The sequence below is a fragment of the Microcaecilia unicolor genome, chromosome 3, assembly GCF_901765095.1.
Source record: "Microcaecilia unicolor chromosome 3, aMicUni1.1, whole genome shotgun sequence".
NCBI lineage: Eukaryota > Metazoa > Chordata > Amphibia > Gymnophiona > Siphonopidae > Microcaecilia > Microcaecilia unicolor.
In genome coordinates this window covers 223,300,569-223,327,785 of record NC_044033.1, presented here as the reverse complement: position 1 = coordinate 223,327,785, position 27,217 = coordinate 223,300,569, and the positions used below count along the sequence as shown (strand labels likewise).

At 41.4% G+C, this 27,217-nt stretch overlaps 1 protein-coding gene across 1 annotated transcript in view; it reads right to left on the bottom strand.

Annotated features, from left to right (window-relative positions):
* Positions 1-1,728: 1,728 nt before the first annotated feature.
* The window catches only part of LOC115464404 (vomeronasal type-2 receptor 26-like), a 44,658-nt gene continuing 19,169 nt past the window's right edge, over positions 1,729-27,217 (bottom strand). Inside the window, exons 4-6 of the mRNA XM_030194787.1 lie at positions 13,760-13,987; positions 9,186-9,312; positions 1,729-2,627 (exon numbers count right to left, since the gene is read on the bottom strand). Coding sequence (XP_030050647.1) covers positions 1,729-2,627; positions 9,186-9,312; positions 13,760-13,987 — 1,254 coding nt within the window. The remainder of the gene's footprint in view (positions 2,628-9,185; positions 9,313-13,759; positions 13,988-27,217) is intronic.

The window sequence follows — 27,217 nt, the reverse complement described above, 5'->3', positions numbered from 1 at the left end:
AATACCACTTTGTATTTTTCATTCCGGAATTGGTGATCGCCATTACGGCATAATGTAAGCCACATTGAGCCTGCAAAAAGGTGGGAAAATGTGAGATACAAGTGCAACAAGTACGTACATAAATAAATAAATAAATAAATATCAGATTTATTCTCCTCAAAAGCCTGTATAGTTCTATGTGGATCACAATAGCAAGAACCCAAACAATAATCCACGAATTACAATCTACCTCATAATGAGAGATATACATTAGCCCACATCATTCTTAAATTTAAAAATGTAAGTAGTCTCTTAGAGCATGGACTGAAATAGGACAGGAAATCCAAACTTATGTGCATCCATGTCTTATAAAGCTGCCTAACTGTTTAATAGACTTAAATAAGCCAACTGAAGGAAATTTTAAGGGAAAGGGAACTTGATAAACTGCCTTTCTGACATTTTTGCAACTACATTCAAAGCAGTTTACATATATTCAGATACTTATTTTATACCAGATGCCATGGAGAGTTAAGTGACTTGTCCAGAGTCATGAGAAGCTGCAGTGGGAATTGAACTCACTTCCCCAGGATCAAGGTCTATTGCACTAACCACTAGGCTACTCCTCCACTCAAACTTGGCCTTATACTAGCTGTATATTTAAAAGAGAGAAGAACCCAATAAAGTGGGATGGAGTACCTCATAAAAGGACTAGACCTCGCTACCACAGATAATGAATGACGTTTAGGAAAATATGGCGATATTGCTTCATCACAAGATAGTGAAAAAAATTAATCTAATCACTAAATTTTGAACTGTCTGAAGTTTTTTCAAAACCATACTGTGCATCCTATATATACAATGTTGCAATAATCTAACTTGGAAAGAAACAAAGATTCTACTACAAGTCTGAAACAGAATAACTCAAAATATCTTTGTACTGCTCATAATTTTGTCAACAAAAAGAACTCTTTACAACTTTATTTCATGACCTATAACTAAATACAGACAATATACATGTCATTTTATAAGTTAAACATATAAAGGTCTGCTCCCATCTGCCATGATCCTTCATGGTTGCTCGGAGGGGAGCACTTGGTTTCTACATGTCTTGGGCTACAGGGAGAGGGAGGCTGGGAGGGGATCATGGCAATAAAAGCACATTAAAAAATGTAAATGGGTGCTGGCCAATATTCAGTGCTGGTGCCTTCATCTCGTGGAGGCGTACTTTCAAAATACTTAGACTTACAAAGTTACAATAGTAACCTATAGAACTTTGTAAGTCTAAGTGCTTTGAAAATGAGCCCGTTAGTGGCCTAATATATGATAGCTTTTGAGCTGGCCTAAATTAGGCCACTGAGCAATGAGGGTAATAGCATTGGAGATATTGGTTCATCACAACATAACACCGGGCTGCCCCCTAATTCCTCCTCCCATACTGTCCTTGACCTGTGAATTGTTTTAATGACAATCAGAGGAAATAATCAGTACTTTCTGGTTTAATGCCACTGAATATCAGGTGATATGTGGTCCAAAGGGATTTAAGAGGGCAGGAGATTCTCCTACCCATTTAAATTGCTTTGAATATCGGGCCCTTTGAGTAGTAGGGTTCTAGGAGTGAATGCAAGTCTAAGGGATAGAAAAACTTAAGCATTAATTATCATATGAATTAAAGATCTAAATCAAAGACAGTTCCACATATTTGAATGAACACAGCTTTATCTTCTATAGAATTTCAAAAAAACATTCATTTCAGTTCTTTTTTGTAAGATATTTCCTGCTATTCCTATCGGGCCTCAATAGGATAATGCAACATTTGGGCATAAAGATACATCCCAGCAGTCCAGCACTGGAAGCTTGTATGGCAAATATCTCCACTGCTACCATGTATTTTCCTCTTGTGCTCAAATATGTTGGAATAAAAGTCAACCAAACACTGCAGAACACCAACATGCTGAAAGTAATGTACTTGGCCTCATTGAAACTGTCGGGTAGATTTCTTGATAAGAACGCAGTGATGAAGCTGATACCAGCCAGAAATCCAAGGAAACCCAGAACACAGTAAAATGCAATCATTGATCCTTCATTACATTCAATTGCTATTGCCCCAGTTTCTGATTGCATGTTATGATATGGGAATGGGGGAGCAGTAAACAACCAGATGAGACAGAGAGTAAATTGAAAAAGAGAGCAGGAAAGTATTATAGTATATGAGATCCTGGAACCCATCCATTTCCGAAGCTTACTTCCAGGCTTTGTTGCATGAAAGGCCATAACCACTGTGGTGGTTTTTGCCAGTATGGAAGAGAGTGAGATAGAGAAAATCATCCCAAAGGTAGTCTGACGGAGAATGCAGGTCACGGGTTCAGGACGGCCAATGAAAATCAAAGAGCATAGAAAGCAGATCATAAGGGAGATGAGGAGGATATAACTGATGTCTCGGTTATTGGCTCTCACAATAGGTGTGTCTCTGTAATGAATGAGGATTCCCAGAATGATTGCATTGATAAAAGAGAAGAAAATGCTGCTGGTAGTCAAAGCCATCCCCAGAGCTTCTTCATAGGACAGGAAAATTATCAATTTAGGGATACAGGTATCTCTCTTGTGATTGGACCAATGGTCTTCTCGACATTTCATACAGTTGTCCATATCTGAGGAAGATAAATATTGTCTCAATATCTCATAAACAGCATTGGTTTTGGGATAGTGCATGAACATTAAATTAATTCTCTATACTTCAGGCTACAGCAGATAATGTTGTTCTATAATATCCTGATGTTTAGAATGGTGAAGCAGTTTTGATGCACATCAACCAGTTACAAATTGGAATCGAAATGTACAGTAGACAGACACTTTACTAAGAATAATTTCAACTCATCTCACTAAATAAAAAAATACATAGCTGCTATTGCTTCCTCTATATCTTACTCCTTTTTTCCTTTTGTTTTTCATCTATTTTCTAGAAAGTGAGCAATATTAACACTGTAAAATTGATATAAAAATGATTTAACCACATGGGCGTAGTTTGACTGTTTCATTTGGGGGGGGGGGCAAAGGATGGGGCGGAGCATATTAGCATATTCATTTGCATATATATATATATATATATATATATATATATATATATATATATATATATGCAAATGAATATGCTAATGTGGAGGAAAGAAGGAAGGGAAAAAGTACAAAACTCTGCATGCTTTAAGCTTCTTAAGAATTTGACATTTGAAGTTCTGTTCAAAACAATGGGTCTTATTCATAAAGGAATTTTCCTATTCAGTGATTACAGAAAAATTGCCTTATTAAGGAGACCAACAGGCATGTTCCAAGGGTGTTGCCTATGACAGAAGGATTAATAATTTGTTTCAATCTAATTAAAGCTAACAAGGGTTGGTTAACACGAGAAGCATCACTGCAATACTTGACACCTTCAGTGATCAATGTACAAGCCCATGGGAAAGATATCACCCCTCTCCTCAAGTCTCTTCACTGGCTTCCCATTAGGTACCACATACAGTTCAAGCTTCTCCTACTAACCTACAAATGCACTCGATCTGCAGCCCCTCCTTACCTCTCTACCCTCATCTCCCCCTACGTTCCTAACAGTAGCCTCCGCTCTCAAGACAAATCCCTCCTTTCAGTACCCTTCTCCACCACCGCCAACTCCAGGCTCTGCCCTTTCTGCCTCGCCTCACCCCATGCTTGGAATAAACTCCCTGAGACCATTCACCAGGCCCCCTCCCTGCCCATCTTCAAATCCTTACTCAAAGCCCATCTCTTCAATGTCCCCTTTAACCCATTAACATTCCAAGAAATAACCAAATAGTGATCATCTAAATAACCCTTGAGCATTCTGAGACAAAATAAATAATCCTATCTACAACACATATAAAAATAACACTACAACATCCCAAGGAAAAAACAGGATCAACCTCACCTCCCCTCCCATCCTAAACCAAAAAGTGCAGTAAGACAAAACAAAACAAAACAAAACCCTGCACATAAGTAACACTGAGAAAAGTGTCCCTGAGCAGATGGGGGGGGGGGGGGGGGGGGGGGGGGAAGGGATGAAAAAAGAGCTCTTTATCATCCTCTGTCCCCAACAATCAGAGTCTAAAGGGTTTATCCAGGCAGGAGAGGTTAAAGCCCGCTGAGCTAGCCATAAGCCATCCACCAATATTCGGTGGCACTTCAGAAGGTAGAACTGCTGAATATTGCCTCTGACCTCGGCACTATCTGGTTAGTACTGAGGCAGTCCAGAGGAGGAGTTGGGGAAGGGTCAGTAACTAACCAGGCAATGGCAGTAATTCTTCCCGCTACCAGGTTTGCTAACTGGTTAAAGTTAGGACAGCAAAAACAAGCAGATAGCTGAATATCAGCCGAGTTTGTGACTGCTTCTACTAACAAAGCCCATTCCCAAAAGAGCTCCCCCAAGAGCTTTTCCCTTCTAGAACCCCTCCTGACCTCCCCCCACAAATGATCATTGCTCCCCTGACTCCCCCCTACACTAATTCAGCCAGCGGTTGTAAGTGTTTGAAACAATGTTCACCACACCACCACACCAGCTGAGCTAAATAATGACTGGAGTATATATATAAAATAAATGTCAGAATCTACAAGACCATACTCCCATTGCAATCACCTAGAGGAAAAAAAAGAGGGAAGATGAAGAGAAGGGAAAAGAGTAGGGATAGGGATCCAGAAAGCTCACAGAGTGAACAGCGAAGGCTGGCTGCGCGGGGGAGGACTTGAAGTGGAAAGGAAACATTGATTTACCAGTCAGAAGATGGCTTCGCGGTGCCGGCACCTTCCCCTTCTGGCCTTCTTCCTTCCTAGTGCTGGCCTAGCACTCACTGGCGCAAAGAACAGAGCGGCGAACATGAACTCCTGGCGTAGTAAAAGCAACAAACAGGAGGAAGCACTGACTCCGTCCTTCGCTTCCCTGCCCTCTCAGTGTCCCGCCTTCCTCTGATGTCATTTCCTTTGGGGCGGAACGCTGAGGGCAGGGAAGTGAAGGACGGAGTCGGAGCTGCCTGTTTGGTGCTTTTATTACTGGCACACCTGCGACTTCCGGTAAGACAAGTTTGGGCCCCCCCCCCCCAGTCTATGCCCATGTTTAACCAGCCGTAAATGCCTTTGCTTAAATCTACATGCATAGGCCTGAATAATATAACAACACACGTAGATTTAATTGATGGAACAGAGATACCCAAAGCTCCTTCTATGACCACACCCCCCATGTTGGCTGCACCTATTAGAATTTATGCATGCCTTTTTATAGAAGATGCCCAGAGAGAAGCATGCGTACATTCCAATTAAGTCCAATTAGTGATGATAAGTGCTCATCGTCGGCCACTTATGATAAAGTGGCTCGTTAAAAAATTTAGTAGCAAGTGTAAATTGGACGCTTGCACAAATTTACACGTGCTACTCTGCGCGCCATATATAAAATCTGGCAGTAAGTGCTATTTCTTTCAGCACTGATTTTTTAAAGCACCATTTATAGAATTTGGTCATATATTGGCATACACATATAAAATAACTTTATTAAATTAACTCCATAAAGTATGGGCATGGTAATTTGTTTGTCTGCTTCTGCCTGTCACTTCTGCTACTTATCACTGCAGTATGATTGGCTAAAGCTAGACAAAAACTGAATCCAGATAAATTGGAAATGTTAAATATGAGCAGAAGTGATAAAGTGTTTTCAGCGGCCTCTCACATTGATAATCAGCTTTGGTTCCCAAAGAAGTACAGCATGATTTGGCGGTACAACCCCGATCTTCTCTGTAGTTCAGACAACTTATGGAAGCCTAGGATTGATTTAGCACCCCTGACCTTTTCTATTTAGAAAAATTTAGCTGCGGTTTTCAAGTGTCAATTACCACCAGGCTGGATTACTGTAATTCTTTGTACCAAGGATTACTATTGAGCAGCTGTTGCAGAATTCAACCAAAAAATGTTGGTGGGCAAGAAGGCTGAGGATTTGAATTGGCTTTAGAAAAAAATGCAGGAACCAGTTTTAACTCTTAGTTTTTGGCTGGAAGGGTTTGAGGGGGAGTCTTTTACTAAACTGTGGCAGTGTTTTTAGCACACGCTAATGATTAACATGTGCTAAATACTAGAGACACCCATATATTCCTATGGGCATCTCTAGCATCTAGCTGAACCATTCCTCCCGGTGATTCAGCTGGAGTATAAAGGGCCTTCAATTGTGTGGTTGCAGTGCAATTAGAAAACGTTCCACTGGAGCTTTTCTAGGAACAAAATCATTTGATTAGCCAGAAGGCATTTTGATCCTATCATTCAGTTATTGAGGTTTTGGCGGATAAGGCCTTTTTTGTAAATTCAGGGAGTTTGGGGTTTATTAAGTATATTGAGGCTAAATGTGAAGGGATGTTCATAGTGGAATGATTTAAATTGATGACTGCTCATGTTTTTGGATGTAAATTACATTGACCTTTCCATGGAACAGAGGTATTTCTAGTTTTATTTATTTTATTTATTACATTTGTATCCCATATTTTCCTGCATAGCAATAGGCTCAATGTGGCTTACAGGTTCAGGAGAGGAGAGTGCCAACTCCGGGAATATATACAGAGTGGAAACAGTAGGTGCAAGGAAGCTGATAAGGTTCCGGAAAAGAGAATACAACTCTGGAACAAATATATATAGTAGCATATAGAGAAAAGTAATCTCAATGAGGCTGATAAGTCTCCGGGGATGGGACTACAGCTTCTAGTGAGCAATACAGAGTAGGACAAGGGTAGAAGTACACTTAATTATAACTGGAGTGGTAAAATTTGTACAGTATGAAGTAATATGATTATAAATACATAAATTAAAAATAAATAAAACTGAGCATTGCTAATGATTTTAAACTGCACCGTTCAATATTACTGTTTGAGTTCTCTGGCATTAGGAGCTTCTATGACTAAACAATATATGACTCAAAAGACAGTGACTGCCTCTTGCTATTTTTGATAGGTCCCAGGAAAAAACATAGAAAAACAAGCTATAGGGAGGTCTGTCTGGCAGCATTCCCACTGAACTGACCTCACACAGACATCCCAGCAGTGCAGAGAGGCAGCCTAGTGGTCAGTGCAGTGAACTTCACATAAAGGGATCCAGGTACAATTCCCACATAAGCCTTTTCATATTGTATAGTGAACCTTCCAGGAACAGAGAAAACCTACTGTACTTAAAGGTCCACCATTTCCTCACCGCTGCAGTGAAAATAGTGCTGCTTCTCACCCTGTCCGCAGTGTCTCTCTGTATTAGGAAGTTCTGCCCCACCTCTTCCTGTTGCAGAGAGATGGTTTGGGCCAGGTGAGAAGCAGCACTGTTTTCAGTGCAGCCTGCAATGGTGAGGAGCAGGGAGAAGGAGCTGCAGAGGAGAGGGGTTCCCACTGGAGTGACCTGCTGGGAGAGACAGAATGCGACCACAGCGGGGGGCATAGAAGAAAGAGGAAGCAGATAAAAGACAGAGAGAAATATGCAGACCGGGGCGGGGGGGGGGGGGGGGGGGGGGGACATGGGAGAAAGAGGAAGCAGAAAAAGAAAAGAAGAAAGAGAAAGATTCAGACAGGGTGGGGAGGGGGCACGGAAGAAAGAGGAAGCAGATAAAAGAAAAGACAGACAGAAAGATGTGGACCACAGCAGGTGCCATGGGAGAAAGTGGAAGCAGAAAAAAGATGACAGAGACAAATATGTAAACTGGGGGGGGGGGGGGGGGGGGAGAGATATGGGGTCAGGGAAGGATGCTGGAAATAGGGAAGGGAAACAATGGTGATCATGAAAGGAGGGAAAAGAGGAGACAGCACCCATTTAGGTGAGGGGAGGGTAAGGGAAGGGATGATTTGGTGCCCATGGAGGGGAGGGGAAGGAGATGATGCCTATGAAGTGAAGGGGGAGGGAAGGGATGAGATGGAAGGGAGAGTGGAGGAGTGGCCTAGTGGTTAGGGTGGTGGACTTTGGTCATGGCGAAATGAGGAACTGAGCTCAATTCCCAACACAGGCAGCTCCTTGTGACTCTGGGCAAGTCACTTAACCCTCCACTGCCTGCTGCATTGAGCCTGCCATGACTGGGAAAGCGTGGGGTACAAATGTAAAATAAAAATTGTATGAATGAAACTTTTAATTGATGTACAGCCCTAATATATATTTAAAAGCTCTAATTACTGACACATTAAATCTGGACTTAGTTCATGGGAAGGGAGGACATGGTGCCCATAGAATGGAGTGGAGAGGAGGGCAGGGAAGGGAAGATGATAAAATAAAATCACCAGATAATAAAGGTACTAAAAATATATATATTATTTTGGTAGGGCTACATAATTAGTGCTGCTACTCAGAGCTGCCAGGGGACAGGGAAATACCTAATGTACCTGAATGTAGCTCACCTACAGCTACTACTGAGAAAGATGCCAGCTAAATCCAAATTGTGTGGTGACTATTAGAAGATTTAGGGGGAGTCATGCCTTCATCCCTACAATGTTCAGTTGATCATTTAAGGCAATGTTTTCAGACTTCTTCATGACTAAAAAAAGACTAGGTAAAAAGGTATTTATTTTCTGCCCTGGACCTTTTTTTCTCTTCCATTATAGCAGAAAAACATCCAGATGTAAATCCAACCCAAGTCTCACCTAAAGCATACCTACAAGATGCCCTCATGCAATTTAGATGAACTGCAGAATGAAACATCCCAATTCTGAGTTTTGAAAATCCTGATTTAGATATTTTGGTGAGAAAAGGGTCCATCTACCACTTTGTGCCACTTTTGAGAATTTTTTTCTCCTTTGAAAATGAGCACCATAGCTAATAATCCACAGTCACTGACATGCCACATGATATTACTCAGTGCCATAGCGAGGGTGCCTGACACCTGGGGCGGGTCGCCACTGCGCACCCCCCCCCCCCACCCAGGTGCAGGGCACGGTGCACCCATCCCCCGGGTGCAGGGCACGGCGCACTCCCCCCCGAAATGCACCTTACCTTGCAGCGGGGGGCAGGCGGGAGGGCCGATCCGCCCCTAGTGCACGTCACTGGGAGCTGCGTCGGCTCTGCTGCTTCCCTGCTTTCTCTGCCCCAGAACAGGAAGTAACCTGTTCCGGGGCAGAAAGAGCAGGGAACCAGCGAGCCGACACCCCCCCAGCGGCGTGCACCTGGGGCGGACCACCCCCCCTTCCTACGCCACTGATATCACTCACCACTTTGGTTTGAGATTTCTCCCTGTGGACATGGAATACAGTCAAAGCAGCAGATGGGTTCTCGTTTCCTGGTTAATTTCATGAAGCCAGGAGGGCAACTCTCACTGCATTTGGCTTGTGGAAGTGTCTGAATATTGAAAGAAAAATCTGGGTAATTTGACATAACCTTCAACAATGATTGTTAAAATGCAGGCTGCTATATCTGCCCACCTATGGAACAATTCATGCTTTCAAGCATTTGGAATCTGAAATTTAGCTTGAAATGGCAATGTCATGTGTACTGATCTTTCTTATTTTACAGGTAACTGTGAGAGAACTGTGTGTAAAATGCCTGTAAAATATACTGGGTGCTTCCTGAAGTGTATTTCTCTAGTTTGTCTAGCAGGTGGTGCATGTTTACGTTTCAAAGCTGCTGAAGATCCACGCCTATTCTCTTTGTTTAAGCCTTTTGGAAAGGTGGTCTGCAGTATACTTTTAAAACTTCCTGACTGGGCGTTGACTGGCCAGGAAGCTTTTTTCATTTGGATTCTAGTGTTTTTTCCCCAGTCTCAACTCGAAAGAAGGGAGAGAGAAGGCTCTTTGCTGTAGCCCTGTAAAACTGCTATATTTGATAACTGGTGAGCAGCTATATATCCTGATCTCCCCAAGTACTTTCTAAAAATATTTTTTATAGAATAAACACAATTGTTTGTTCACCCTGCTTGCCTGGACTGATAAAGAATCCTGTTGGTTTATGTGTTGGATCTGTGAGTGCTTTATGGGAACTGTGGGACCACTAGGAGTGAGGCTTCAGGAACACTGGGAATAATTTGAGGGTGGGAAACTCGCCCAAATGTGGTTCTGGCCTAGTCAGTGGAAGGAGGGTGCTAATGTAGTGCATAAGTGACAGATGCAGGTGGACCTGAGCTTAATGAGAGAGCAGGACAAAAAATGCACATTATCCCCTTCAACTCCTAAGCAGCTTGTAGATCAATGGAAAAAATACAATTTGGAGTGCCTGTATACAAATGCTAGAAGTCGAAAAAATAAGATGGGAGAGATAGAATATATAGCACTAAATGCTGAGGTAGATATAATAGGCATCTCAGAGACTTGGTGGAAAGAGGACAATCAATGAGACACTGTGTTAACAGGGTACAAATTGTATTGTAATGATAGAGAGGATCAAATTGGAGGGGGGTTGCACTATATGTTAAAGAGGGAATTGAGTCAAATAAAATAAACATTCCATTTGACGCAGATAGCAGTGTGGAATCATTATGGATAGAAATTCCATGTGTGAAGGGAAAGAGTATTCTTCTAGGGCTGTAGTACAGTCCACCGAGACACAGTGAACAGACGGATGATGAACTGTTTACAGAGATTAGGAAAGTTGGCAAATTGGGCAATTCTATAATAATGGGTGATTTCAATTACCCTGATATTGACTAGATAAATGTTATATCAGGGAGTGCCAGGGATATAATATTTCTAGATGTAATAAATGACTACTTTTTGGAGCAACTGGTCCAGGAACCGATGAAAGGAGGAGCCATTTTGCATCTAGTCCTTGGTGGCGTGCAGTGCATAGTCTGAGAGGTGGCGGTGTTGGGTCTCCTAGGAAACAGTGATCATAACATGATAAAGTTGAAGTACTATCTGGGATGATCCCGCAAAAGAAATCTACTGTAGGTGCATTTAATTTTCGAAAGGATGGCTATAATAAAATTAGGAAAATGGTTAATAAGAAACTAAAAGGATTGGCTGCAAAGGTTAGGATGCTAAATCAGGCAGAGGTGGAAAGAAGAGAAAATGTCAGCCTGCATGGTTAAAAGGTGAAGTAAAAGAGTACATTACAGCCAAAATATTGTCCTTGAAAGAATGGAAAAAGGACCTAAACAAAGAAAATAAGAAGCAACATAAGCACTGGGAAGTCAGATGCAAAGCATTAATGAAGAAGGCTAAAAGAGAATATGAAGAGAAACTTGCCAAAGAGGCTAAAACTCACAGTAACAACTTTGTAAGGTACATCAGAAGGAGAAAGTCTATGAGGGAATCTGTGTGACCGTTACATAATGAAGGAACAAAAGGGGCGCTCAGGGAAGACAAGGTCCTTCTGTCTTTATGGAGAAGATGTAAGAGATCTGCCTGTACCGGAAATGGTTCTCAAGGGTGATGATGTGGAGGAATTGAAAGAAATGTCAGTGAACCTTGAAGATGTACTGAGCCAAATTGACAAATTAAAGAGTAGTAAATCATCTGGACAGGATCTCATACATCCAAGGGTAAACAAAGAACTCAAGCATGAAATTGCTGATTTCCTGTTAGTAATATGTAACCTTTCGTTAAAATCATCCATAGTACCTGAAGATTAGAGGGTGGACAATGTTGCACCAATTTTTAAAACGGGTTCTAGGGGTGATCCGGGAAATTATAGACCAGTAAGTCTGACATTAGAGCCTGGCAATATAGTGAAAACCATTATAAAGAATAAAATTATAGAACACATAGACAAACTTGGTTTAATGGGACAGAGTCAGCATGAACCTGCAAAGAGGTGGGAAAATGTGGGGTACAAATGCAACAAATAAATAAATGAGTTCAGCCAAGGGAAGTCTTGCCTCACCAATTTGCTTCACTTCTTTAAAGGCATGAATAAACATGTGGATTAAGGTGAGCTACTAGATGTAGTGTATCTCGATTTTCATAAAGCTATTGATAAAGTTCCTCATGAGAGACTCCTGAGAAAATTAGATTAATGGGGTAGGAGGCAAGATTCTGGTGTGGATTAGCAATTGGTTGTTGGACAGAAAACAGAGGATAGGGTTAAATGGTCATTTATTTTAATGGAGGAGAGTGGAGTGCAGCAGGGATCTGTACTGGGACCGGTACTATTTAACATATTTATAAATGATATGGAAATTGGAGCGACGAATGAGGTGATCAAATTTACAGATGATACAAAACTATTCAAGGTTGTTAAAACATGTGCGGACTGTGAAATATTGCAGGAAGACCTTAGGAAACTGGAAGACTGGGCGTCCAAATGCAGATGAAATTTAATGTGGACAAATGCAAGGTGATGCACATTGGAAAGAATAATCCGAATTACAGTTACCTGATGCTAGGGTCCACCTTGGGGGTCAGCGCTTAGGAAAAAGATCTGAGTTTCATTGTAGATAATACGCTGAAATCTGCTCCGTGTGCAGCGACGGCCAAAAAAGCAAACAGGATGCTAGGAATTATTAGGAAAGGGATCATAAATAAGACCAAAAATACTAGAATGCCTTTATATTCCTCCATGGTGCGTTCAGTTCTGGTCCCCGTATCTCAAAAAAGATATAGCAAAATTAGAAAAGGTTCAAAGAGTGACTAAAATGATAAAGGGGATGGAACTCCTCTCGAGTTAGGTTAGGGCTCTACAGCTTGGAAAAGAGAAGGCTAAGTGGAGATTTGATTGAGGTCTATAAAATCCTGAGTGGTGTAGAACGAGAAGTAAATTGATTTTTTTCACTTGTTGCAAAAGTTCGAAGGCTAGGGGACATGCAAGGCAGTTACATGGAAATACTTTTATAACAAATAGGAATAGTTAAGCTCTGGAACTCTTTGCCAGAGGAGGTGGTAACAGTGGTTAGCTTATCTGAGTTTGAAAAAGGTTTGGACAAATTCCTGGAGAAAAAGTCCATAGTCTGCTATTGAGACAGAGATGGGAAAGCAACTGCTTGCCCTGGGATTTGTAGTATGGAGTGTTGTTGTGTATGCAAGTGGCAGTGTTATAACCCCAGGTGGGTGGCTAGGCATTTTGTGACAGTTACATTTAACATTGAAGCCCCTCCTTACTAAGCTGTTCACATTCACTCATGCTGCATCCTTCTTCCTTTCAATAATTCAGAACAGTCCCAAGTTAGTTCTGAACTGGCAAGTTAACTTGAAATTTCAGTACTTATAACAGTGACAAGAATTAGGCAGAGGCCAACAGCAACTGCCCATTTACATGATGTTCTCCTCCTCCCCTTCAACTGTCTGTAGGGATGGACAGCTCAAAACATGTTGTATGTGTGTGTGTGTTTTTTTAAAAGAGTGTACCTTCTTTCCAAAGAATGGGCACAAACTGCAAAGATGGCATAGCATTTCAGAAAGAATGTACACTCCTGAAAATGTTGTACATGTGCAATGGCTGACACATGCACAATGTTTCATTCATGTCCATGCTATTGGAAAAACATGTGCAATCTTTCTAAGAGGTCAACTAGCCACTGCAGCTGCCACAACACAATGGGCTACTCTCTCACGGACTACTAGACTACCAGGGAATTTGTATGTGAGGAGGTGGAGGATGGGAGGGATGGGGGCCATTTGTCTATCTAGCTAAATCTTTACTTAGACAAATAAATCAGTTAAAAACTGATCTTCTCCTCTCTAATCTAGTCTCTTTTTGAACTTTTCTAATATCCTCATCCAGAATTGTTCTTTATCAAGGTCTAATGCTCTACTATTTTTGCACCAGGTAAAATTGTGATAATAAAATTAACAACATGTATGATGCAACATGGTCCAGTGTCTTCCTTCATTCTCTAATATTTCTTAAATCTGACCTGGTTGAATTTACTGTCCCATACAATTGCCTTCTCATTGATGATGAAATCCTGCCCTTGGGAAGCATAAGGATTATAACTTCCAACAATTTCACGATGTTGCTCTCCATTGGGTAGACAGGCCACATTTATAATATTGTAGTCAGTGTTCAGTTCTCTATTCTCATTAAAAAAGATCTCTTCATACAGATTGTTCTTAAAATGGACATTCTTCAGATAATGATGAAGCTAAAAATTAGAATTTCAATAGAGAACTTGTCAAGTTAACTTCCAGCTTCAACATATTTCTGCTGAACGTTATTGCTATTATTACTAATATTATTATTATATAATTATATACACTGTCTACCAGATTTTAGAGATTGGATGTAGATCTCTAGGTATTGGTTCAAAGAAGTGCAACGAAAATGATAAAGGGGATAGAACCCTCTCATATGAGGAAAGGCTACAAAGGTTAGGACTCTTCAGTTTGGAAAAGAGACAGCTGAGGGAAGATATGATTGAGGTCTACAAAATCATGAGTGGTGTTGATCTAGTAGAAGTGAATTGATTTTTTTACTCAAAAAGTACAAAGACTAGGGGACACGCAATGCAATTACATGGAAATACTTTTCAAAACAGGAGGAAATATTTTTTCACTTGGCAAATAGTTAAGCTCTGGTTAGGGGTACTCATTGCTAGAGAATGTGGTCACAGTGGTTAGATATCTGGGTTTTAAAAAAGTTTGGAAAAGTTCATAGTCTACTACTGAGACAGACATGGGGAAGCCACTGCTTGCCCCAGGAATGGTAGCATGGAATGTTGCTACTATTTGTCTTTTTGCCTTGTACTTGTGTCCTGAATTGACCACTGTTGGAAACCGGATACTGGGCTAGATGGACCATTGGTCTGACCCTGTATGGCTATTCTTATTTCTTAGGTATCATCATTGGATATGGTTTGTGCCAAGTAGTGCTGCTGTTTGAAGTTCACACTACTGTAACTTCATCTAAACGTAAAATTGAGAGCCACTTTGAACCAAAACCAGTTTTTGGAAAATAGTGGGACACAAGAATGCATAAATAAATACATTAATTAATACCTAACACAATGGAGGACAAGCACAGTCCTCGAGGTCCGGGCGTACGGGCTAGCCAGGTGGTAATGTCGATTTGACATGCACTGCACATGCGTAGGCCCTTACGTACCTATAGTGCAGTGTTTCAATTTTGATTTCCTTGAAAATGTTTGTTGAAATATGATAATGTACAATATTTTTTTCATCCCTCAGAAGGCTTCTGAGGGAGTAGCTCCAGTACCCACTGCCTCTGCTGTATAAGGCTGGAAAAGATTATGGTCTGTTAAGTTTGACTACGAAACCTGCTTGCAGTTGTTTTTTTTTTTTTTTCTCCTTACTTAGCTCCCTGGCTATTGCATTCTCTGTTCTCCCCATTATTTATGCACTAAATTTATATAGAAAACAGTACCCCCCTGTTCTTTAAGCTGTGCTAGTTGCTGGTGGTATGCTAATGCTGACACAGCCCATTCATGTAACGCAGCTTAGTAAATGGGAGAGGGGGATAGTATTGTTTTTGTTTATAATATTATATACGTTTTCATTTTTTAAATATATTTCTAATATGTTTTTTCTTCACTAAGGGCCCCTTTTACTAAGCTGCCCATAGGCACCTAAGCACATCCAACACGCGTCAATTTGGACTTACCACTCGACTACCATGTGGCCCTTGCGGTAATTTTATTTTTGATGCGCATTCGCTACGCGCACAGGAAAATAATTTTTATTTTCTGGCATGTGGCAGAAACCAGGTGGTAAATGTCATTCTATACACATAGATGATTACTGGACAGTTAACGTATGAGACCTTACCTTATAGCTGGTGGTAAGGTCTCAGACCCAAAATGGAAGCACGCTAATTTTTATTTTGCACACGTAAATTTTCAACGAAACCAAAAAGGCCTTTTTAACAGGTGTGCTGAAAAATGAATCTGCGCATGCCTGAAACATTCGCCTACATTAGTGCAGCCCATTTTTCGGCACACCTTAGTAAAAGGACCCCTATATTTCTTGTTCATGAGTTGCCTTGTAATTATTAAATTATTAATAAATACAAAAATAATCGCGTTGTGTGTCACATTATTGGCACTGATTTTTAGGTGTTCCTTATACAATTTACCCCAATGTGAATGAATAGGTATGAAAAGAGACTCTAAATTGTAAAGAGAAACCAGGTGCTGGATAATATGAAAAATACAATGTTCTTGAAATTGGAACTAAAGTTTGTTGGATTATTTGTAGTAAATAATTAGCAGATTTTAGTACACACAGCTTCAGCTTTAGAAATGTTAATTTCTTTCTTCATCTCTCTCTCATTCACCCCTGAATAATTCACTGCTGAGTCACTTTAAAGTTGAAGTAACAAAACATCTGTTTACTCACAGTTTGTAGTTTGATTATAATCAGACAGGCTTTTATATACATATTACTATACATTTGTATTATCAGCTCCTTCCATGTGCTTAGATGGTAATGGATGCTCACACCACCATAGATCCTCTCAGGTTAGGAGAGATCATGAGCTCCATGTGCTCCATGTGCTGCATCTGCTGTGTCTAACCCCCACAGGAAGTTGCATAGCTGTGTGACCTCTCTAAGTAATTCACATCAGAGGTCACAGAGTAATCACAGAGAAATAATAGGTGACAGGCAATGCATGTAAAATACAATTACATTCCAACAAACCCCTTCTCATGCATAACTGTCATGCAATTATTTATTCATACAAAGTCCAAGCTTTATACGCAGATCCTCAAAATGTTCTCTGGGTAACGGTTTGGTCATGATGTCAGCTGTCATCTCACTGGTGTGACAATAGTGTAGACTGATGACCCCTTCTTTCGCCAACTCTCGCACGTTGTGGTATTTCGTTGCGATGTGCTTGGTGCGTGACTGAACCTTGTCATTCTGTGACAGTCGGATGCAGCTCTGGTTATCTTCCATTATCTGGATTGGTCTCTTTTCAGCTATTCCGAAATCCAGCATAAGTTTTTCAATCCACATCAGTTCTCTGCACGCTTCCGATACAGCCACGTATTCAGCTTCTGTAGAAGACAGACTCACAATACTTTGTTTATGACTGGCCCATGAAATTTGTACATTTCCATACATAAACACATATCCACTTGTGGATTTATAATTAGAATGATCCCCTGCCCAATCTGAATCACAGTAACATATTAGTTTTGGATTACTATTGGCTGAAATCTTTAATTTACAATCAATGGTACCCTTTAAATACCTTACCATCCTTTTAACTGCAGTCCAATCTGATTTGGTAGGTGAGCTGACCCTTCTGCTCAAAATTCCTACTGCATTTGCTATATCAGCCCTGTATGTGGTAGCTAGATATAAAAGCTTACCTATGGCTGATCTATATTGGATGTTATCTGGTAAAGGTTCTCTTACTGTTTCATCCTTCAGAAAATCAGTGATCATGGGAGTGCTTACAACTTGGGCATCTTGCATACCTAAACTTTCAATAAGCTCATTTATTTTCTGCTTCTGGCTTAGAAGATAAGAACCATCATTTTGTTTCTCAATTTCTATACCAAGATAGTATGACACATTACCAAGTTCTTTTATCTCAACATTGAGGTTTAAATATTTTACAATGTCCTTGTACTCTTGCTCACTTTTGCTTGCAATGAGCAGATCATCAACAAAAGCTAAAATGTATGCATATTGTCCATTTGTGCACCTAGTGTACAAGCATTTATCTGCTTCACCTTGTTTAAATCCTAAATTTGTCAATATTTCATGCAATTTTTCATTCCAACATTCTGCACTTTGCTTTAATCCATAAAGACCTTTGTTTAATTTACACACTAGCTGTCTTTGTTTTGTATTTATGAAACCTGTTGGCTGTTCCATGTACAAGTCTTCAGTTATTTCTCCATGAAGAAACGCTGTTTTCACATCAATGTGTTTGACTTGCATGCCTTTTGAGACTGCAATGCTCAGAAGTGTTCTTATTGTCGTGTGTTTCACTACAGGTGCAAACACTTCATCAAAATCTTCTCCATATTTTGAAGATATCCCTTTGCCACTAATCTGGCTTTATACCTTTCCACTTTTCCTTGTGCATTCCTTTTAACTTGAATACCCATTTGCATCCTATAGCTTTCTTGCCAGGAGGTAATTTTGTAAGAATCCAAGTACTATTTTTATCCAATGCATCAATTTCTTCTTGTGCAGCTTTATGCCATTCAGCAGCTTCTTCTGCTGGCATTTTCTCAATCTCATCCCATGTTAAGGGCTCTTGAGCTTCTGCTGACTTTGTTAGGTAAGACAGTCTTGGGGGTGGAACACCTTTGTTTTCCCTGGATGAGCGTCTGACAACAGGTTGGTCTGACCTTTCCGCATCCTCTAAATCTGAGAGTTCTTCTCCAATTGATTCCCCTTCTCCAACTGTACTGTCTTCTTCAATGATCCTTTCTGTGTCTGCTTCCTCTGTCTGTTCCTCGTTAGATACAGGTGAGTTGCTTTCAGACATCTGCCTTGGTATGGCATTTATATACACTGGCATGTCTATTATGGTTCTAGTTTCATATTCTGGATGATAAGGCTCATCTGGGATAATCCAGCCTTTATCAACCCTTTTGTTTTCATCAAAATATGTAACATGTCTTATGCCAACAATGCCAGTTTTCAGATTCAAAATTCTATATCCTTTGTGTCCTGGAGCATAGCCAACTAAAATGCCCCTTTCTGTTGTGGAATCCAGCTTATGCCTTCTTTGCTTTGGTACATGAGCATATGCTGTACTTCCAAATGTTCTTATGTGTGACAGGTTTGGCTTCCTACCATGCCATGTCTCATGTGGTGTGCGCTCAGCGCCTTTAGTTGGCATTCTGTTTTGTAGGTACACTGCTGTGAGAATGGCTTCCCCCCATAGTCTTTTAGGGAGATTGCTATCTGACAGCATACATCTGGTCATTTCCACAAGTGACCTAAATTTTCTCTCTGCAACAGAATTTTGCTCTGGTGTATAAGCTACTGTTGTGATATGCTGAATGCCTTCTTGTTCTAGAAATGTGCGCATGCTTTGTGAAGTGAACTCACCACCATTGTCGGTCTGAAGAACCTTTGGTTTTCTTTCAAATTTATTGCTCACCATGGCTACGTATTTCTTCAGCATGTCTGTGACTTGACTTTTTTCTTTCAGCAAATAGGCCACACAATATCTAGAGAAATCATCCAAGAATATTAGCACAAATCTGTTATTTCCCAATGATGGGATATTAAACGGTCCACATAAGTCACTGTGTATTAAGTCCAGCACTTTATTACTCCTATTTCCTGTGTATGCAGGAAATGAGGGTCTCACACCTTTTTGAGTAACACAGTCTATGCATTTCTCCATTTTACCAGCATCTGCACTTATCTGAATGTCAGTGGCTAGTTGCTTACTGTAAAGATCCTGGATCACCTTAGAATCACGATGTCCCAGGCGGCGGTGCCAGATTTCCAGACTACATTTACCATCATTCTTCCTTACTTGCGCCATATGTGAGGCTTCACCTGAAATGCTCAGTTTATAAACATCATTATGCATAAAAGCTTCAGCATACACTTCATCATTTTTAGAGATTGTGCACTTACTGTTTTCAAAATGAATCACAAATCCCTTCTTATCTAATGTAGATACACTAAGCATATTGCAAACTGCTTGGGGAATATACAAGACATCACTTACAGGAATTTCTTTAACTTCATTAGACACTTTGCATTTTAAGAATCCAATACCTTTTGCTTGGATCTTAGCAGTCCCTGCGTTTGCAGTTTTAAGAATACCTTCCTCTGGACACATTTCCTGAAAGAAATCTTTACAATTGGTTAAATGGCATGTGCTCCCCGAATCCAAAATCCAAGTACTTTCATTTGAATTATTATTTACCATAGTCAAAGATTTTTCTGCCATTAGAAAGCCCTTGTGTTTATCTTTGTCCTTCATACATTTCCTGGTTTGAAAATTCTTTAGTTCCATTGGCTTAGGTGAGCTAGAGGGAGTGTTTTGTGTTTCCTTACACCATTTAGATACATGTCCCTCCTTTCCACATGAGTAGCAAATCAGCTTGCCCTTGGGTGGAGTTTTCCCATAGCTCCGCCTTCCTCTGTTCTTTGCCAAGAAATTTGTTTCATTTCTCTCTGACTTGCTTTGAGAACACATCTCCTCAGAATCATTTATTATGCATTCCTGCCTTAGTTTTGATGTTGTCTGTTCAAAAGATTGCCCTTCAATGGCCTCATTTACAGACCTAAAAACATCAAACTTCTTTGATAGTGAGGTAAAAAGAAATGCTCTTTTCAATGCATCACACATGGGAATTCCAGAAAGTTCTAGCTTTTGAAATGAAGACATAAGATGCATAATGTGATCATTACATTTACTTTTATCCCTTAATTTGGTTTCATTCAACTCTGCCAGCCAAATTGGTTGCTGCTTTGCATATGTAGTTGCATACATAGTTCTCAGTTTATATAAAATGTCCTTTGGTGTATCTTTTCCCTCCACTAATATGGCTTGTTTCTCTGAGAGAGCTTCCAAAAGCATGCACTTCACATAATAGTTTGCATTGTCCCATTCAGCCATATTTTCAGCTGTTCTGTCTTGGTCTAAGCATATATCTAATCTTTTTGCTCGAAGGAGACATATGAATCTTAGTTCCCACTGCTGATAATTAAACTCAGTTAATTTAGGCACCTTGAGAGAATAGAACAATGGTGAATTTCTTCCCTCAGCCATTTTCTTAGCCTTCTGTCTGCTGTGTGGGGGGGAGAGAGAGACAGACTGAATCTTTCCTTTAAAACTTAAGAGAAAAATGTGGCCTTTTTTTCTGCCTGGTAATATTTCTCTTCTTTTTCAATTCCTGGACCCTGGGCCCGTAACCCTTTTGTTGGATTATTTGTAGTAAATAATTAGCAGATTTTAGTACACACAGCTTCAGCTTTAGAAATGTTAATTTCTTTCTTCATCTCTCTCTCATTCACCCCTGAATAATTCACTGCTGAGTCACTTTAAAGTTGAAGTAACAAAACATCTGTTTACTCACAGTTTGTAGTTTGATTATAATCAGACAGGCTTTTATATACATATTACTATACATTTGTATTATCAGCTCCTTCCATGTGCTTAGATGGTAATGGATGCTCACACCACCATAGATCCTCTCAGGTTAGGAGAGATCATGAGCTCCATGTGCTCCATGTGCTGCATCTGCTGTGTCTAACCCCCACAGGAAGTTGCATAGCTGTGTGACCTCTCTAAGTAATTCACATCAGAGGTCACAGAGTAATCACAGAGAAATAATAGGTGACAGGCAATGCATGTAAAATACAATTACATTCCAACAAAGTTAACTTTAAATCTGTCAAGAAATATAATCAAATGTGGCAGTTCAGTATCAATATTAGAGATCATACAAAGAGACCCATGAAAATAATTGTAGCAGTAGGTTACTTTATCAAAACCACCAAGTTCACTTACATTTGCCTTTTCTCATTTGTTGGTAGAAAGAAACAAGTTATGAGAAAAGTTAAGTGAGCTGTTGACACAACTATAATCAATATCGTCTTGTTGCAGGAATTGAGATAGGAATTTGTGATGCTTCAGGAGTCAGACAGCACACACCAGTATGAGAGAGAAATCTTCTTTATTTGCCAGCAAACAAAGCAAGACATCAGTTCTAGCTCTCTTCTCTTCTCTTAGCTCTTTGTGTCTTTCTCTCAGCTCTCTGTGTCTTTCTCTCAGCTCTCTGTGTCTTTCTCTCAGCTCTCTGTGTCTTTCTCTCAGCTGCTTCTCTTCTTATGCTGTCTTCTCCTTCTTCTGTCTGTTCCTTCTGTCCTTCTCTTTCTTCTGAGCTCCTTCTTTTCTTCTGACGTAAACTGCTTCTGCTCCTACTTAAATAGGGTCCTAAGCCCTCCTCCTAGCCTAGCCCCCTTTACTCCCAATTGGTTAAGAAACTGATTGGCTACCTTGCCTCAACCAATCATTACTTTTGAAATATCAGTTACATAGGTTCCAGACATCCTAAACTGACCTGTGACCTGGGGCCCCTCATGCCAGACATTTGGTCTCCAGTCTCTTACATTTCTCATTATGATTGATGTCTCATCTATAGCTTAAACTGGATTCCCTTAGAGACTAAGAGGCCCCATCTAACATTGGTTATTCTCATATTCCTAATCAGCTTCATACTACCTACTAACTAAACTCTGGCATTCATTAAAGAGGTCAAAAGTCAGTCTTACTTACCTACACTTAGCTATAATTAATCAAGGAGAAGAGAGCTGACTAGTCCTGACCTCGTTCACCTTTCAGCTTCCTTCACAAAACTAGCTAAGACCACAGAAAACTCAAAACACATGTTGATCTCCTCACTGCAGCCTTAAACAGCAGACAAAGGATCATTTTAAAAGTAACACAGAGTTGAACAAACATCCTACACAGAATTATTAATTTACACAGAATACAACATATTCTAAAGTAAGCATTCTTATAAGACATATTCTAAATATCAGGAATATCTAGAATTATTTAGAATCTAACTATTTCCTTATAACAAAATCTACATATCAAGAACTTCTGAAATAGTATTTCAGCCTTTTAAACTTCAGCATGTCTGGCTCATTCCTTTGTTCATTCATAATAGTTTACAGCTGTGCCAGCATTTAGCAATCCATCCCTCACAAGGGTCTTTCTGACCTTTCTGACCCAGCCCGGCAAGACTTTCAAATAATATGAACCATCTGGCATACCTTCACTTCAGTTGCAAAGTAAAAAATTAGAATTCTAACTTCAAGCTTTTAACAGAATTAACCCTTCATATGATTTCTTATATATATATAATTATTCTTTGCTCATGGCTGCCTCATTCCCCCCTTTGAGACTAAATCAGCTTATGCAGAGATAAGTCTCACATCTCAAACTCTGGAGACTATAGTGATCCTAACTAGGAATAGACTTGTGAATCACCATTACCCTACTTGTTAAGGTCCGACGGCATACTGCCGAAGCACATGAGGCCAGGAAACAAAACAAAAACCCTGCTAAAACTAAGACTATTAGGGAAATGAACAAGGGGCGTATCCAGGAGGTCAATGACCACCACCAGGAGGTAAGGTCTAATCCTCCTCGGTAATCTTCCACATTAAGACTGGCCAACTGTAGGACTTTATCCATGGCATGCCTAACTACATGCGTCCTATTTATGACAATAGTACAGCACTCTGAAGAATTTAACACTGTGCAGAGACCACCCTGGGCTGCAAAGAGATAGTCAAGGCCCATACGGTTATATCTAGAAACTATACTTAATTCATTAATTTGATCCTGCAATGCATTGACTACCACGTTCAGCTCATGAACTAAAACATGAAGTAGAGACTGAAGTCTCCGGGTAGCCATACCTAGTTCAGTAATACCCGCTACCGGGCCTCCAATTGGAATCCAGGCCGTGGCAGAAAGGGCTACAAGTCTCTTTTTAGTCAGAGGATAAGTAGAATTAATATACTGGAGGGCTAATTCAATCGCCTCATCCTCTGTGGCAACGGAGGAGGGTAAGGACAAAGCCTCTCGCTTAGAGCGGTGCGGGGATAGTGGCTTAAGAGGAATAACTTTAGGAAAATAATTCAAGGTTACCAATACACAAAAATCATATGTGGAGGGAAGAATCATGTGGAGGACATTATCACAGAGCCAGTAATGACCAAGGAGAGGGCGACGAAAGTTCCCAATAAATGTAGGCACAGGATGGAGATTAGGATGCCCATAATGCGAGCCCCTATCCCAGGGGGAACGAAGAAGAAATGGAGACTTTGTACACCATAGGTGCCAATCCCCAATTGTAACAGACCGCTCATATGATGCAACCCCTTCATCCCCCGGGGACTTATGAAAGTAGAAAATAGGATGGGACACTATAGTCTTCTCAGTAGTATAGTTAGGAGCCAGATAATCACCTTGGTCATAATCTACAGGTATGGTAGTAGGGCACATAGGAGTACCTGGAGAAACTACCCACACAGGTTCCTCCTTCTCTGGGAGAACATTAGTATAGTTACAGGGAATGGGAAGAACAGTTGAGATGCTTCTTGTTAAACAAAACACTCCAGAAGCTGGATAGGGAGACGTAAAAACTGGCCTTAGAGAAGAGTCAGAGGGGGAAGTAGCATTATAAAAGGACCACCAAGTATAATCCTGGCTCCAAGGACCTGAACTCGAAAAGTAGGGAGGTATAAGAGCTGGGAGTTGCACAGGGACAGGTACAGCTGGGACATCTGTAGTATAAGGAGAAAATCGGGAACACACAATACAAGGGGAAGTAATCTTTGCCTGGCTAACTAGTTCCTGGACTGAGTGTAACCAAAGGTTGGAGCGAGTTGGGGTATTAGGAACAAGGAGGCAAGGAGTAGAAAACAACAAAAGCATCCAAACTACTAACATTTTCTTTCTTCCTAATCTAAAACAAATACAGCAAACTAATTAAGCAATAATATTTCAACAGTCTGTGCTAATCACAGATTACTCTAATATAGTGTTCTCAGTCTTTGAGTTCTTATACCAGTTGGGATAGACCCTCAACTGACAAGGATCAAGCTCTCAAATTCCAGGAAAGCCAGAATCCGGCAAGAAAGAGTCTCGGTGTGAAGCCGAAGTTCAGCCGCTCCTGCAGTATGCAGTTGACCCTTCTTTTCAGCTAGTAGATTCTTTGGTTCGGGTCAGGCGCAACTTCAATGGCTCCGCTGGATCACTTTCTGCTCTCCACTGTTTAGGCTCCGTCTGATCCGTGCTGGGCTCAGTCTAGTCAGCAGACTTAATTCGAGACCAATGGACCCATGGAGTTATCCCTGCGACCTTCACAGCTGCAGGGGTAGAAAGCAAAACAGTAAAAGGTCCTTTCCATCGGGGCCCCAAAGGCTGGAGCTTCCAGTCTTTTACCCAAACTCTATCCCCTGGCAGGAAGGAATGTACCTGAGCCTGGAAGGGGACAGGGTTTATTTCTCTCACATAAGACTGAAGCTCAGAAATTATCTTACCCAGGAGGGCTACCTGCTCCTGCACCTGGGCAGACCCTAAAATCCCTATGTCTCCCTTAATTCCCTGTAAAATGGCTGGGGGCTTCCCATACACAATTTCAAAGGGAGAGAGGGCTGTTCCTTTAGTTGGGGTGCATCGGAGGCGGAAGAGGGCTAGTGGCAGTGCCTGTGGCCATTTCAGTTGGGTTTCCTGACAAATCTTTGCTAGGCTATTTTTCAAGGTTCTGTTTGCCCGCTCAACCTGCCCTGAACTCTGGGGACGATAGGCACAATGCAATTTCCAGGTAATGCGCAATGCGCGGGACAGGGCCTGAAGTGTAGCTTCAACAAAGGCGGGACCATTATCTGAACCTATGGCAAGGGGCAGTCCATACCTGGGGATGACATCCCTAAGGAGAGCTCGAGCTACTTCTGTGGCTTTCTCAGTGACTGTAGGATATGCTTCCACCCACCCAGAAAAGGTACAGACCATGACTAAGAGATATCGGAACCTACCACTCCTGGGCATTTCTGTGAAGTCTATAACTAGGGACTCAAAGGGTGTTAGTCCTCTAGACTGAACTCCTGGTGGAATACGGGGTCCCTGACGGGCATTATTCTGGGCACAGAGAGTACATCGGGCAGAGGCAGTGGCAACCAGACTATCCAATCCTTCCAACACCACTACTCGACTGAGTAGGCGGGCTAGTGCTGTTTTCCCTAAGTGTGATAGGTCATGAGCTTGAGACACTACAGGCCAAGCTAGGTGGCGTGGCACCAGAACTCTGGTATCAGGGAGATGTAACCAGCCATCAGGTCTCCTTACTGCACCTTCTTCTTGAGCCCATTTCTCTTCCATTTGGGTATACATAGGTGTCCATTCTTGCAGTTGAATTTGGAACAGGGGGGTCACAGTACTTGCTGGGGGTCCTCGAGCAGCTTCCTTGGCCACCCGATCAGCATGGCGATTCCCTCGGGCCACTGGAGTATCTATTCTTTGGTGTCCCCTGCAATGAATAACAGCTACCTTCTTAGGGGCCCACACAGCCTCTAGCAGCTGAAGTATTTCAGGTCCATACTTAACAGGTTGGCCTGCAGCATTTATAAGTCCCTTTTCCTTATACAAAGCTCCATGAGCATGTAGGGTTGTGAAAGCATACTTAGAATCAGTATAAATGTTGGTCACCAGTCCTGCTGCTAGCTCCAGAGCTCGTATGAGGGCCACAAGTTCTGCTTTCTGGGCTGAAGTTCCTTGGGGCAGGGCTCTTGCTTCTATCACCTTGTCCTCTGTCACCACAGCATAGCCTGCCAATCGCTTGGAGTTCTCCACATAACTGCTTCCATCTGTGAAATAAATTACATCTGGGTCCCTCCACGGAACATCTTTAAGATCTGGTCGACTGGAGTACACTTCATCCATAGTTTGGATACAGTCATGATCTGGTGGTCCCTCAGATGCTGGCAAAAGAGTGGCGGGATTAAATGTAGCCACTGTTTCCAGGTGTATCCGTGGATTCTCACACAAACTAGCTTGGTACTTAACCATACGGTTATTTGTAAACCAGTGGTTGCCCTTATACTCCATGAGGGTGAGAACTGCGTGGGGGACTTTAACAACCAGTTCTTGCCCCAAGGTCAACTTATCAGCTTCCTGGACCAGTAAGGCTGTTGCTGCAATGGCCCTCATGCAGGCTGGCCATCCTTTAGCCACTCCATCCAGCTGTTTAGACAGGTATGCAACAGGCCTCTGCCAGGATCCCATCATCTGGGTCAGCACACCCAGAGCAACCCCCTGTCGCTCGTGGACATACAATGAGAAAGGTTTCTCCACATCAGGAAGGCCTAACGCAGGGGCTTGGAGTAGGGCTTTCTTTATGGCAATGAAGGATTGTTGAGCAGTAGGTCCCCATTCAAATGGTTCCTTTTCACCCCCCTTTGTGGCTTGGTAAAGGGGTTTCGCCATCAATGCAAAATTTGGAATCCAAATTCTGCAGAATCCGGCTGCTCCCAGAAATTCCCTAACTTCTCTTCTGGACTTGGGTTGGGGAATTGCAGCTACCGCTTGCTTCCTACTAGCATCCAGTCTCCGACTTCCCTGGGAAATGCAAAAACCCAGATACTTCACTTCTGACTGACAGAGTTGGGCCTTTGAGCGTGAGACCTTATAGCCTGCATCCAAGAGTAGCTCCAGCAATTCTCTAGTAGCCTCAAAACACTCTTCCTGGGTCACTGCTGCAATCAGGAGGTCATCTACATACTGGAGTAAAACTCGCCTGGAAGGCTCAGATTTAAAAGTCTTAAGGTCTTGCCCTAGGGCTGTCCCAAAAATAGTGGGGGAATTCTTGAACCCCTGTGGCAGGCGGGTCCATGTATACTGAAGCTTC